Consider the following 14,548-nt stretch of genomic DNA (forward strand, 5'->3'; position numbering starts at 1 on the left):
CCCCAGTTCTTGTATGCATAAATAAATAAATCTTTTAAAAAATAAAATATAAATGACTCAGTGTCACCATTTGACATGGCAGGAATAATCAGTGTTGTCAAACAAGGATCAAGGGAGGAAAATTTGAAATTGGAGAAAGACTTGGAAGGTCCTCACAAATCATGATTTTTTTTTTAATTAAGCTTTATTGAAATGTAAAACTTTAGCTTTTTTTTAAAAAAAAAAAAGATTTATTTATTTAAGAACCCGTGTACAGGCCAGATGTGCTGGAGGGTGAGAGGATTCACCAGAGATAGAGCAGGGAACAGAACAGGCAGACTGACAAAATACACTTCTGAGGGGAGCAGCTGGCAAGACAGGAGAGGTCCGCATCGCCATGTGGGATTCTCACTCTCTGGCCGGGATCGAACCAGCGCTGCAGGTGCTGCGGACAGCTTCACAGGGCTGCGCTCAACCGCCTGGGCCACCAGGGGAGGCCCAAACTTTAGTATTTTGAGAATGTTTCTTTATTAGTAAATTGTATTAATGTACTTAAATGTTATGAGCAGATTATTACTACAGGAATTTCTCAACCACAATGAGCAGTTGATGAAGATAATAGAAGTTGAGAGCTACCTCCTTAACTCTTTGCTATATTGTCTCTGCAGAGTGGTAATACCTGCAGCAGATCCAATCATAATTAGTGGACCTTCACTACCCACAACTTACTACTTTATAAAATATAAGGAGACATTTTCAAGGAAAATATTTAGGGCATTTTATTAATCATTCTTATAATCATATGTTTCATGGTTTTATCCTTTTTTTTTTTTTTTCCAGGTCACCAGGTATTTACAGAAAATGGCCAATTACACCATGGTGACCGAGTTTCTCCTCATGGGCTTTGCTGACAGGTGGGAACTTAGATTGCTGCACTCCATGCTATTCCTTCTGATGTACTTGGCTACTCTCATAGGAAATCTTATTATCATCACTGCCACTATACTTGACCAGAATCTTCACACACCCATGTACTTCTTTCTCAGGAATCTGTCCATCCTAGACATGTGCTACATTTCTGTCACTATCCCAAATGCCTGTGTCAACTTTCTCACTAACAACCGGGCCATTTCGGTGGTTGGGTGTGCAAGTCAGATCTTCTTGGTCATTTATTGTGCATGTGTGGAACTTCTGTTCCTTACCATTATGGCCCATGACCGCTATGTGGCCATCTGCCAGCCCCTCCACTACCCAATCATAATCAATCATGAATTTTGTGTGAGGATGACACTAGCCTCCCTGGTTAGTGGTCTCATTTATGCAGGTGTGCACACTGGCAACACGTTCCGCCTGTCCTTCTGCCAGTCCAATGTGATTCATCAGTTCTTCTGTGACGTCCCCTCTCTGCTGAGGCTCTCATGTTCTGACACCTTCGGCAATGAGCTCTTAAGTTTTATCGCTATCATGGGGGTTGGTGGCAGCTGCATCATTTTCATTGCAATATCTTATATTTGAATATTTTCTACTGTGCTCAAGTTTCCAGCAAGAGAGCAAGGAAAAGCTTTTTCCACCTGTGTCCCTCACATCATTGTAGTCACGGTCTTCCTCAGTTCTGGTAGCTATGTGTATCTAAAGCCCTTAGTTACAACAGAATCAATTCGAGACATGATTCTATCTGTATTTTATGCCATAGTTCCACCCTTTTTGAATCCCATCATCTACAGTCTTAGAAATAAACAGATAAAGGAAACTATGAAGAAGATATTATTAAGAAAAATTTATGCTGAAAAATTATAAATATATATTAATATTACCAGATGTCCAGAGCTTGGGCTGCCTGTGACCCCCAAATGCTAGTAAGTAGAGAAAATAATTGAATCTTATAAAGTGTGTTTTTTTCAGACAGCCAACAATGTGGAAGATTGGTGGTTAACACTCAAAAGAAACTACCTTAATTTCCAGCTGTTTTTTTTTTTACACTGGATTAAATAAACAAAAAAAAAAAAAAACTGTTCAGCAGTAAGAAGATCTTCGTCACTGCCAGGAGCTCATGATATTCAGTCTCCAGAACTTCTTATTGTTCTCCTGGGCACCTGGTCTCAAGCATATCCAAGTGAGCTGAGTCTAATCTGCTGATAGTACTAGTTGAAACCACTCTTCCAGATGTGTTCTGGAAAATCAACTCAAAGTAGACAGGCCATATTCCCTCCAATTACCCTTATTATACCCTACTCCCAATCAGTAAGTAATTCATATCTAAAAGGTTTGTTTTAGGTTAAAGATGACACCCTGTGCATATCATCACCCTCAAGTATTAGGTGTACTTGAGACCAGGTGTCCAGGTCATTGGCATGATCTGTGGCTGGGTCTCCTTTGGCACAGGATGGTGCACTGCATGTAGCAGCAAGCAGTATGCCAAAGAGAAAAAAAAAAAAAAAAACAGTGAAAAGATAAGAAAAGCCACCCTCAGACCCATGATGCTTGGGAGATAGGAGGTTAAGAAAGATAAGTCAAAGCCAGAGAATTTCACCCACGTTTTTGTCTGAGACAATAGCATGAATAGTCCTAATGTTTTGTTCAAAAAGTTGAGCATCGACAGATAGGTTAAAACAACACTGCCCTTTAAATTTTTCACATTACATGGTTGTGCCTCAGTGGTAAGAAGTCCAGTATCCCTGTTGCTCTAGGAGGGCTTTCTTGACCTGGTCTAGTTCCAGTTCAATGGCCCCAATGGCTTGGGATGCTGCATTCAGGGCTGTGACCATTATGCAAGCCAGGTGTTCTGTTTCTGCATTTAAGAATCCTACCATAACATGTGTCACAAAAAAATAGTTATAGAGACATAGTTGGCTGTATTCCACAAGTGCAAGTTGTCATTGCAAGTTCGTGGAAGGGAAATTTCAGTTTTCTTTCTCAATTCCTGAGTTATGTGGGCTTTCTGGGTCACAAATATTGTGATGCTTCCAATTATGCAGGGCCCTCCAACGATGTTTGCTGGTATGAAGGGTTAGGGCATCTTGTTGTATTATAGGAACAATCTCACCATTAATTTTAAATGGGCTACCACAAAGGACACAGGAAGGTAGTGTTACAAGTCATGCTATTTTCTGTGTCCAAATCCAAACAATCTCTCTTAAATCATGAGAAAATCACACATTCTTTGGCAGGTGAGACATTCGCCAAATTTAACATGAACATTTCCCTGTACCTTTTAGTTATAGTTGACCCCTCTCCCCCGATTATAGATATTAAAGTTAGTCATGGGCTTATCTAAGTGTTGAAACAAGATTCATGAGTGCAACGCACACCATGCTTTCACAAGGCACTGAAACCATTCAAGGATGGGGGATGCAAAATGTCATGGTTGGTGGGTCCCATATACTTACAACTGCAATTGCAGGAAAAACTTGGGCTCAGAGTTCAACAACAATGGGGTTTATTTACAAGGGATAGAGGTAGAGAATTTGAGAGAGAGGAAAGCATTATAGGCAAGGTCAGAGGCAGTAGCAATGGTGAAGCTGTGGTGTGAAGCAAAGATCAGATATGAAGGTTCCCATGGTTGTAGGTCTCAAAGATCAAAATTCTCAAAGATCAAAATTCTCAAAAGCAGATGCTCTTGAAGGCCAAAGTTCTCTGCAAAGATCTCTCCAGAGTTGGCACCATGGAAGCTGGGAGCAGCAATTCAAAAGTTTGGCTAGGAAGCACAATATATTGGACTGACATGTGACAACTGCCCCAGGAGTTGGTGCTAGATGTATCAGAGTCAGAGACAAGTTTATAGTTCTTAGAGATGCTGGGCATAAAACCAATAGCAAACAGTTCTTTTAGAAACACCTAGCACAGAGTCAATAGTGTCATTCAGCAGACAATGTCAGAGGCATAGTTGGAGGTCAAATCAGAAAAGGTGCTTGTGAACAGCAATCAGTGTTACAGCTCCATGAAGGTTTTCTCAGGAGAGACTCTGGATGAATCTGAGTCTGTGACTCAAAGCTGGATCCATCCTGGCATATTGTCAGAAGAACTCATGAAATAAACACAGGATTCAAAATGGACCAATCTAATTGGAGTTTCCGTTTCACCAATCAGGTTGGAACTTACACTAGTGACACAGGGGCTCCTGATGTTCAGTTTTGAAACCCAGCCACATTATAGGTCAGGTTGGATACACTGGGGCAGTTTTATCAGCACCAATCAAACATTTGTGACCGTAAACAGACAAAGTTGATTAGAGTTCCCAATGGTATCAGTCAAGTAAAATGGACCAATCAGGTTTGAAAGGTGGGCACCTTGAAGAGTATATAAACCAGCCTCCAGAGGTTTTGGATCCATCAAGTTTATCTGGATTCTCTCCTGAGAAGAACTTCATAGAGCTGTAACACTGACCCCTGTCCTCTGGCACTGTTCCTTCACAGATCTGACCTTTAACTCTGCCCCTGACACTGCCTGCTGAATGCCACCATTGGCCCTGAGCTAGGTGTCCTGTCTTTGTTGAACCCTGAGCCTGAGTTGTGTCCTGCAAATGCCATTAAAAGTACACGGGTGAAAACCCAACAACTATGACATTTTGTCTCCCTACCCATGCATGGTTTCAGTATGATGTGAAGGTCTGCTCAGTATAGTCTCACCTGCAAGGCAAATGTCAGGGATATTTCAGAACATTGTGTCCAGATACACCCAGACATACCATTCCTGTCTGAATGGTATATTTCCCCAGAGGGATAAAGGGGAAGTTATTAATACAATTATAAACATTATTGTCTTTTTTTTTAAATGACTATTTCTTTTTTTTTATTTCTTTTTTTTTATTTTATAGAGGCATGTTATTTATTTATTTATTTGTTTGTTTGTTTGAGGATCCCACATGGTGCGCAGACCTCTCCTGCCACCCGCTGCTCCCCTCAGCAGTGTACTTCAGTCCTTCTGCCTGCTCTGCTCCCCACTCTGGCTCTGGTGAATTCTCTCACCCTCCCGCGCTTCTGACTGTACCCAGTGCATGTATAAACAAAACAAACAAACAAATATAATAAATAAATAAAATAAATAAATAAACATGCCTCTATTAAAAAAAAAATGTTGGAACCTAGTGCAATTTACAGGAAAAATCAGCAAACAAAAAACACTGAAGACCAGAAAGTGATGTAAAATTGAAACAACTTCTCTCTACCCTCATTCCAGATCTACCAAATAATTTCAGTAAAATCATTTGCAAGTTAAGTCTAATGTAAGTAAACTTGGCCAGTTCTTTTGCATAAGCACAACAATAACAAAATATAATTTTATACATTTCAAATTGACTTTACTGGAACTTTTCTTGAGGAATCTCAGATTGAGCTTTTTTTTTTAAGAATTATTTATTTATTTATTTATTTATTTATTTATTTATTTATTCATTCATTTATTTAATTCTACAAGCACTGGGTACAGTCAGAAGCACGGGAGGGTGAGAGAATTCACCAGAGCCAGAGCGAAGAGCAGAACAGGCAGAAGGACCGAAGTACACTGCTGAGGGGAGCAGCGGGCGGCAGGAGAGGTCTGCGTGTCATGCGGAACCCTCCTCCAGTGGCCGGGGAGCAGCCGGGGATTGAACCGGTGCTGCAGAGGCCACGGGCAGCTTCACAACCCAGCGTTCAACCGCTGCACCTCTGGGGAGGGCCATCAGATTGAGCTCTTAACAGTCTGCTTGTTAGGGTAGGGGACCATCTTAAGGTCTTACCATCAGACTTTGCCTACAATACCTGTATCTTTCACTAAGTTCCTCTCCTTGAGGTCCCCAAACGCCCAGGGATCTATGCTTTTCAGTTTGATAAAATCCTAATTTTTACATTCATTTGAGTTTCCCTCACTGTTGGGGACAAATTCACAATGATGTCTGTGAAGTTTAAGTAATGAAGTGTTTTGGCTATGTTTCTCCATTGTATTTTATGTTTTGGAGTCTTATATCCAATTTCATATTTTTAAAGATTTATTTTTATTTATGTATGTATACAAGAACGGAGGTCTAGGCCAGAGATGTGGGAAGTGAGAGGATTCACCAGAGACAGAGTGGGGAGCAGATCAGTAGGACTGACTGTCAGTCATTGCAGCACAAGTTCGACCCCTAGCCTGCCAGGGAGTGACCCACATGGTGCAGCAGGCCTCTCCTGACTCACCCTCTGCACCCCTCAGCAGTGTATTTCAGTCAGTCTGCCTGTTCTGTTCCCCACTCTGTATCTGGTGAATCCTCTCACTCCCACACCTCTGGTCTGTACCCTGGTTCTTGTATGCATAATTAAATAAATCTTAAAAAAAAAAAAAGAGGAGGGAAGAGCACAAGGGACTATGGTGTTGGATCACAGGTGCTGTGGTGGGGGGGGAAGTATAGGGACTACACCTGAGGGAAGAAATCAAATATTGTACAAAATTTATCAATCAATAGCGCAAGACAAAAGTTCATTATCTACAAATAAACTTATAAAAAACAAATCTGAGTATCAGCATGTGTACAAGTTGAGGTATGACAGTATAATTCCAAAATCATAGTGTTCTGTAAACAAATGACAAATCAATAATATTTGATTCAAATATATGAGAACATCAGTAAATTATGTTTCTTTTATAATTGAAAGGAGCCTTAAAATCAGTTTTATACACAGTGCCCTCTTACCCCAAGTACTTCTCCTATACTTTCACTTAATTTTCCATATAGAAATATCACTTACTCTTTATAAATATTTTTTTCTAAATATTTCTTGCTACTTTCTGTATCAGTTAGAATAAAACCTTTTTTATAATCTTGCCCTACTGATTGCTATGGGGTTAATTGTGCTGTACAGAATACACATTGTCTCCCATATGCATTGTCTCCAGGCACACAGAACCCTCGTGACTTCATCAACACTAATCCTGCCTTGTGTTTTTCATATTTGCAGCCAACTTTTAGCAGAAAAGCATCCCTGTATTATTAGGGAAATCAATCTAGCTATGTTTATGAGCTAATGTCAAATCTCTTAAAGATTTAAGAAAATATAAACTAATGTTAATTCTTCCAATCCATGATCAGGGGAATGTCTTTCCATTTCTTTGTGTCTTCTTCTATTTATTTTAACAGTGCTTTATAATTTTCTTTGCAAATATCCTTCACCTCTTTTATTAGTTTTTTTTTTTTTCGCAAGTATTTTACATATATTTTTTGTTTCAATCATAAAAGGGGTATTTTTTTTATTTCTTCTTCAGATTGTTTTTTTATAGGGAGGCTACTGATTTTTGTGTGTTGATTTTGTATCCCACTACTTAAATAAACTGGTTGATTATTTTGATTAGTTTTCTGTGTAGTTTTTAGGGTTCTCTATGGATATTTTCATATTGTCTGCAAATACTGATAATTTTACTTATTTCCCTATTTGGAATCCTTGTATGTTTTTCTCTTGTCTTATTGTTCTGGCTAGGACCTCCAGTATAAATCTTTGCACTCCATGCAACTGATAAGGGATTGATCACAAAGACATACAAAGAACTCACACGATTCAACAAAAACAAAGTAAACTCTATGGGGACTACAACTGAGGGGGTGAGGGAAAGCAAATATTATTTTAAAATAAACAATGATGTAAAAATAAAAAATAAATAAAAATAAAATGTAAATTAAAAAAGATAAATTAAAACAAAAACAAACAAAGTAAACAATCCAGTCAAGAAATGAGCAGAAGAACTTAAAGACAATTCTCCAAAAAGGAAATTCAAATGGCCAACAAGCATATAAAAAAATGTTCAACACACCTTATAATCAGGGAAATGCAAATCAATACCACAATGAGATACCACCTTACACCAGTAAGAATGGCACGTATATATTATTAAAAAAAAAAAAAAAAAGCTAGCAACAACAAATGTTGACTAGGATTTGGTGAAAAGGGAACTCTCCTACATTGCTGGTGGGAGTGTAAACTGGTCCAACCACTAAAGAAAGCTGTGTGGAGTTTCCTCAGTCTACTAAAAATGGAGTTACCATATGACCCAGCAATTCCACTCCTAGGGATCTACCCAAAGGACACAAAAACATTGATTCAATAGAATACCTGTACCCCTATGTTTATTGCAGCATTATTTATAATAGGTAAAACCTGGAAACAACCCAAATGCCCAAAAATAGATGTCTGGATCTAGAAGATGCCATATACACACGATGGAATACTGGTATTCAGCAATCAAAAAGATAAACTCATGTCATTTGCAGCAACATGGATGGAGCTAGAAGAAATTATGTTCAGTGAAATGTCATAAGGAAAAAGAAAAATATTGGATGGTTTCACTTATAGCAGGGATATAGGGGAACCAAATAAGGTATCGGGGAAAAATAATACCAATACAAAACACAACAAACAAATCAAAAATAAACAAACAATTATAAACCAGGGGAGGAGGAGAGAGTGGGATCAGAGAGAGGGAGGGAGGAGTACAGGAGACTGTGGTGATGGTACACTGGAGCACTGGTGAAGGAAATTCTATGGGGACTACACCTGAGGTGGGGGGAAAGCAAACATTGTTTGGAGTGCAGAACAGGCAGATCTACTGAAATACAGTGCTGAGGGGTGTAACAGGGGAGACAGGAGAGGTCTGCTGCAGGATGTGGGTCAGTTCCTTGCTGGGGATTGAATTTGTGCTGCAGTGGCTGTGGACAGCTTGAGAGTGCTGAGACAGGCTTAACCCCTTGTACCACCAGGGAGGCCCCTCAAGAGATGGTTTTAATATTTGTCTTTGACCCTTTATTTGGTTTATCTCTATTTCATATATAAGTGACACTATTCAGTATTTATATTTCTCCTCTGTTAACTTGCTTAGCATAATCCCTTCTAGAACTATCCACATTGACCAAATAATATGAGTTTATCTTTTTTGATTGCTGAATAATATCCCATTGTTCAGACCATATCTTCTTGATCCATTCATCTGTTTTTGGATATTATGTTGTTTCCATATTTCGGCTATTGTAAATACTGCTGCAATAAACAGGTATGCAGGTTTCATTTCAAATTACTGTTTTTGTATTCTCTGGATAGATACTTAGGGGTGGAATTACTGGGGCTTGTGGCAGATCCCTTTATAGTCTTTTGAGAAACCTCCACATACTTTGGTAGGATTTAGACCAGGCTACATTTCCACCAACTATGTAAGACGGCTCCTTTTTCTCCACACACTTGCCAATAATTCTTGTTTCTTTTGTTTTTGATATGGGCCATTGTCACTGGTGTGAGATGGTATCTCATTTTGGTTTTGATTTGCATTTCCCTGATGATTAGTGATGATGAACATTGATCCATGTGCCTGCTGGTGAGCTCTGTGTCTTCTTTGGGAAGTGCCAATTTAACTCTTCTGAGGTAGAATATAGTTCCTTCTATGAAGTAGATATTTAAGTGATGTGGTGCTGATGCATGAAGTGATCAAACATCCAGCTTCCTCTTATCAAATGCTTCTTTGGGGATCTTGCATCTGGCCATACGGATTGTTATAGTCTGCCTTCACCCAAGGACAAAGAGATAAAGTGGGAATGGAGGCTCATACCCAGAAGTTAACAATAGCCCTTTTACTGATGTGCAACAGGATATCCTGTCACAGGGGAAACACTGCCACTGCCACTCCACATGATGTCCCCTTACACAGAATCACAGAATGCTTATATCCTGACATAGGTTATGTCCATATGGTCTTAACTAAAAGCAAACAAACAAACAAACAACAAAAAAAAGGGGCATGTGTCATTAATTGGACACACACTTCGTGTACAGATAGGTATATCTCTGAAGGAAGAATTTAGGAAATGGGCACAGGTAAGCAGTTACAGTTTGTCCCAAGCCCCAAGTCTATTTATCAGCCTGATTGGGAAACAATTGCAGAGCAGAACTGGTCCCTCCCCACAGTTCCATTAAAATTGGAATGTTCAGAACACCACATAATAGCAAAATAGCAACAGACCTAAGCTGATTTCGAAAAGTAAGATGGGTAACATGGGGAAACTCAGTGGGCTGCGGTAGCCTAGGAGACCGGATATGGCCGAGCCAATCAGCAAGAGACACAACTCTGAGATACCCAATGGCCAAACCCCCACTCCTTGCCCACTGAACCTATAAAAGCACCTGCTTCTTGCCACCTCTGTGGCTACCTATTTAGTACCCATATCTGCTCAGAGAGTTTTCCTTTTCTTCACCCTACTTATCAATAAAATCTCTTGCTTTTCTGTAAGTTTGGTGTCAACATTGAATTCTTTGCTCACCTAAGACAAAAACTGAGGAAGAACCTGCCTGGGGTCCTCAGATTCTTGGCCTGCTCTCACAAAATCCAATTGATCACCACATAAATGAAAAAAGAGCATCCATCTTCATTAGAACACTGCCCATTTCTGCCATATTTAGCCACTTTAGTCATAAAACACTCCTAAAAATATAGAATATAACTTCTTCATGAAAGAAAGTCAAAATCTGAGTTTTCTTGGTCTGGTAACTTAAGTGTAAATCATCTCCCCTCTGTCTGCTACCAGAAGTGGATACAAAATACTGATTCATGTGATATACAAACACCATTAACATGGAGCCTCCTTCAGAACACACACAGTCTGATCTCCAAGACAGAGACCTCACTCCTTGATTTCTGACGCTCCATGACTCCATTTTGTCATAGGTTCTATCTTTTCCATGACCACAGTTAACTACAGTTAAAGAGAACATGGAGGGATATGACTTCTTTGAGGGCTTTACTGCTTTCAAGTACTTGTACTGCAGTGACTATTGTGTAGTTGAAGTAATCAATAGGGATTTTTTTGTGTAGTTTTAAATGTTTTTATAAGTTTATTTTCATAGTCTCCTGGATGATATGACAATATCAAATATATATTCTTATTTGTCTGCTTCCAGTAAATTCCAGAATCCAGTATCTACAGAGTTGTTTTCTAAAACACTAATACTGAAGACTGATGTATTTAACCATAATCCCCAGTGCTTCTCTCCACAGAAACTGTCCTTTTGAAATGCTCTGAAGCAATACATGTAAAGCCCAAATTCTTCATCTGATCTTCTGAGAAGTTTGACTGAAACATTATCACACAAATGAAAGTGTTTTATCCAAACCTTTTTAAATCCCTTTCCATAACTCAGAGTACAAAAGTAGATTTATTTTCAAACTGCAAAATCTTGAATTTCTGGCTCTATTTCTGCATGTGTGTGCATATGTGTACATATATACATATATGTACACACTCACACACACATGTTGGATGATTATTCCCTGAACTGCTCTTTGTTTTGCTCTAGATCAAAGGCAACCAGCAGCAGTAAAACCATTTTCTACCCAGATCTACAACCACCAACTCAGTTGGCCCAAGGCCTCTCTAAGTTATCACAGGCAACTATTTCACAAAATGTTTAAATACTATAAGCAGTTGCCCCCACACCCCCTTTTTTTTTTCAGTAGTTCCCTCTTATCCACAGTTTCAGTTACCCATTGTAGTGCCAGGAAAGTAGACCTGGTTCTCCATGATCCAAGCAGATGTGTAACGGAGAGTCTGGGAGCCCTCGGTGGTTTTTCCAGGCTTTTATTGAGGTTTTACATGTAGTATGGCAACCAGGTACACAGCAGGCAGAAGCACTGGGGGGCCAGGAGGACAGCAGGCTTCCGAGTCCCCGGCAATACTTCACTCTTTACTGGGCTCTCTTGCACTCTGTATGTTTTCCCATGGCAAATATAAATACTGCAGCCATGGCCCACAAAAGTAAACAATACAACTGAATATAACAATGTAACAAAACTCAGGTGCCTACCATCAGGCATGTATTCAAGGCTGCAGGGGTCCATCATTGATGCTAACGGCTGGAGGGCAGAAAAACCTGACAATCATTTACCCTACACCCATGGTTAATTGTTTTCCAAAAATACTAAGTACACCAAAATAATTTGAGACAGAGAGTGACAACCTGTAAGGGCAGGACTTGGACATGGTGCAGGTTTTCTGATCCCATGCAGACCGGGTAAAGGAGGAGTCAGAGTCCTCAGTAGTTTTGCAGGTTTTTTTTTATTTGGGGTTCACCAGGCATATGGCAGGCAGGGGTGCTTGCTGGAGGGCTGGGAGGCTGGCAGGCCTCCCAGCCCCCAGCAAATCTTCACTCTTTCTGGGCTCTCTAGCGTTCGTTCTGTTACTTCTCGGCTTCTCTTTCGGCTTCGGCTTCTGCTGCTGCTGCTGCTACTGGTGCTGCTGCTCCTGCTGGTGTCCCCGTGACACCGCCCTTAAAAGCACAGTCTTAGCTCAGCTGAATCCCATCTACCTATGCCCACACCCTATTCCAGGTGCCCGCCATCAGGCATGCATTCAGGACAAGGATCCATCATCTATCCTGATGGCAGAAGGGCAGAAAAGCCTGATATTTTCTTTACCCTACACAACCATAGTCACATTTTATTGTAATGTACTGTTATGATTGCTACATATTATTATAAGCTATTGTTATTAATCTCTTATTTACATAATGTACATATTAGACTTTCTCATTGGTAATATAGGGAAAAAAACATTGCATACATTGGGTTTGCTACGATTTGTACTGTCCATGACTTCAGGCATTCACTGGGGGTCTTGAAAAACATTCTTGTGTGTCATGAAGGCTGTTACAACAGTGACAGTGCTCATTTCTGGTCCTGAAATCCACCTTTTACCATTTACCTCCTATCTAGACGAGTTTACATTTTTACAAATTTTAGTAACTGTTCAAGTTAAAACGTCCTGTATTAGATATTTTTATTATCCCAGGTTCTCCAACAAACATCCTTGAATTTTAGTAACTTTACCTAGAGTTTATTTTTTGCCTTAGGCAACATCAACTGTTGACATTCTTTGTTGAATAACTTTTTTTTTTTTTTCCTACGGGGTCTTATTTCCTTCCTTCTAATGTGAGTCCTTTTCTGATTCTCCTAAATTCAAAGAAGACAAAACAATAAAAGAGTGGAGAATCTTGCACCACTTTCCAAACCACTTCATACCAGAAATGACCAGTATCTCACTTCCCACTTGTGGCAATAAATTTGTTCTCTTATGTGTAAGGAGGGCTTGGAAATGTAGCATCTGGTGGAGCTACCACTTCTCCATTATAACAACATAATAAACATGTTTGAATTTTTCTTCCATACTCTTATCTCTGACCAAGCGATATTTACCAGTTTTCCTTGATGACTGACTCTCTATATAACAACTATTAGTCATTCTATTTTATGATTTATGTTTATTTATTTGACCATATAATATTATACACACACACACACATATATACATATGTTATAGTTAGACTCTGTGTGTGTGCATGTGTGTGTGTGTGTGTGTGTGTGTGTAGAGTCCTCATCATAATGTCCTAAAATTCTTGAGGGATTTGTTTTACTAACTGCTTAGCTTCAAGAGCTAGAGCAGGGCCTCTCCTGTGGCGCAGCGGTTGAGCTCTGGGATGTGAAGCTGCCTGCAGCCTCTGCAGCGCTGGTTCGATCCCCGGCTGCCAGCGAGGGTCGCACATGGCGCGGCAGACCTCTCCTGCTGTGCCCACTGCTCCCCTCAGCAGTGTCTTCTGTCTGCCTGCTCTGCTCTCCACTCTGTCTCTGGTGAATTCTTTCACCCTCCCGTGTTTTTGACTGTACCCAGTGCTTGTATAAATAAATAAATCAATCTTAAAAAAAAAAAGAGCTAGAGCAGTGAATCTCTCTTCTAATGCTTTCTAAATATTTCTGGGATTTATGAATACAAATATTAGAAAATTTCAAACTATATAATAATTTAGATATAGTTAGTAAAACTGAGAAGTGTATGACCTATTACATATACCTATAAATATATACCAAGAGAAACAATTCTATTTGCCATTTTCACATGTATATAGCTATATATCTATATTTATCTGTATCTATCTATCTATCTATCTATCTATCTATATGTATCTTTCTACACCTAGATCTCTCTGGATTCACAGGTGTGCCTGAATGCCTCTCCCCCCAAGGTAGTTCAGTAGATCTTAGGTCCTTTGTATGTCTTAGTAGTTTGTGGGGAGATCTGAATACATGAGTTTTATGTGAAAAGTGATTGAATCACTGTATGTGGTATTTCTAAGAAAACTACCTTTTAAAATAAAATTAGATATCTCACAATATACTAAACAAATTCTGTGAAGATTAAAAAATTATATATGATATTTTCAAAAGAGAGAAAAAAATGTGTAAGTCAATTTCTATAATATTAGAATACTTAGCCATAAATAATCGACATATTGACACCATAAAGAAATCACAGCACAGAAAAATGTTGGCAAATTTTGAAGCATAACTTTTGGAAAGATACTACGCATCTAGTATAAATTTATATAAACTTATATAGGATATACACTATTATGAATAATATATAAAAGGAAGAAGTTAGAGGACAAATAACAGAATCCAAATAATCTTATAAAATGTGTAATTCAGAACTTACGAAAATCTTTAGATAACAGAAAGATGCTAAATCAAAGTTAATCATAAATATGTAATTCCTCACATATTATCTAGATGTAATTAATATTGGCAAAAACTGCAA

At 39.0% G+C, this 14,548-nt stretch overlaps 1 protein-coding gene across 1 annotated transcript; it reads left to right on the plus strand.

Annotated features, from left to right (window-relative positions):
• Positions 1-840: 840 nt before the first annotated feature.
• LOC311183304 (olfactory receptor 14C36-like) lies at positions 841-1,776 on the plus strand (the record flags this gene model as incomplete). Its single annotated transcript, XM_084252651.1, is given in 2 exon segments — positions 841-1,491; positions 1,495-1,776. Coding segments are annotated over 2 exon segments (933 nt in total).
• Positions 1,777-14,548: the final 12,772 nt, after the last annotated feature.

This window comes from Talpa europaea (assembly GCF_964194135.1).
Source record: "Talpa europaea genome assembly, chromosome: 13".
NCBI classification, from domain to species: domain Eukaryota; kingdom Metazoa; phylum Chordata; class Mammalia; order Eulipotyphla; family Talpidae; genus Talpa; species Talpa europaea.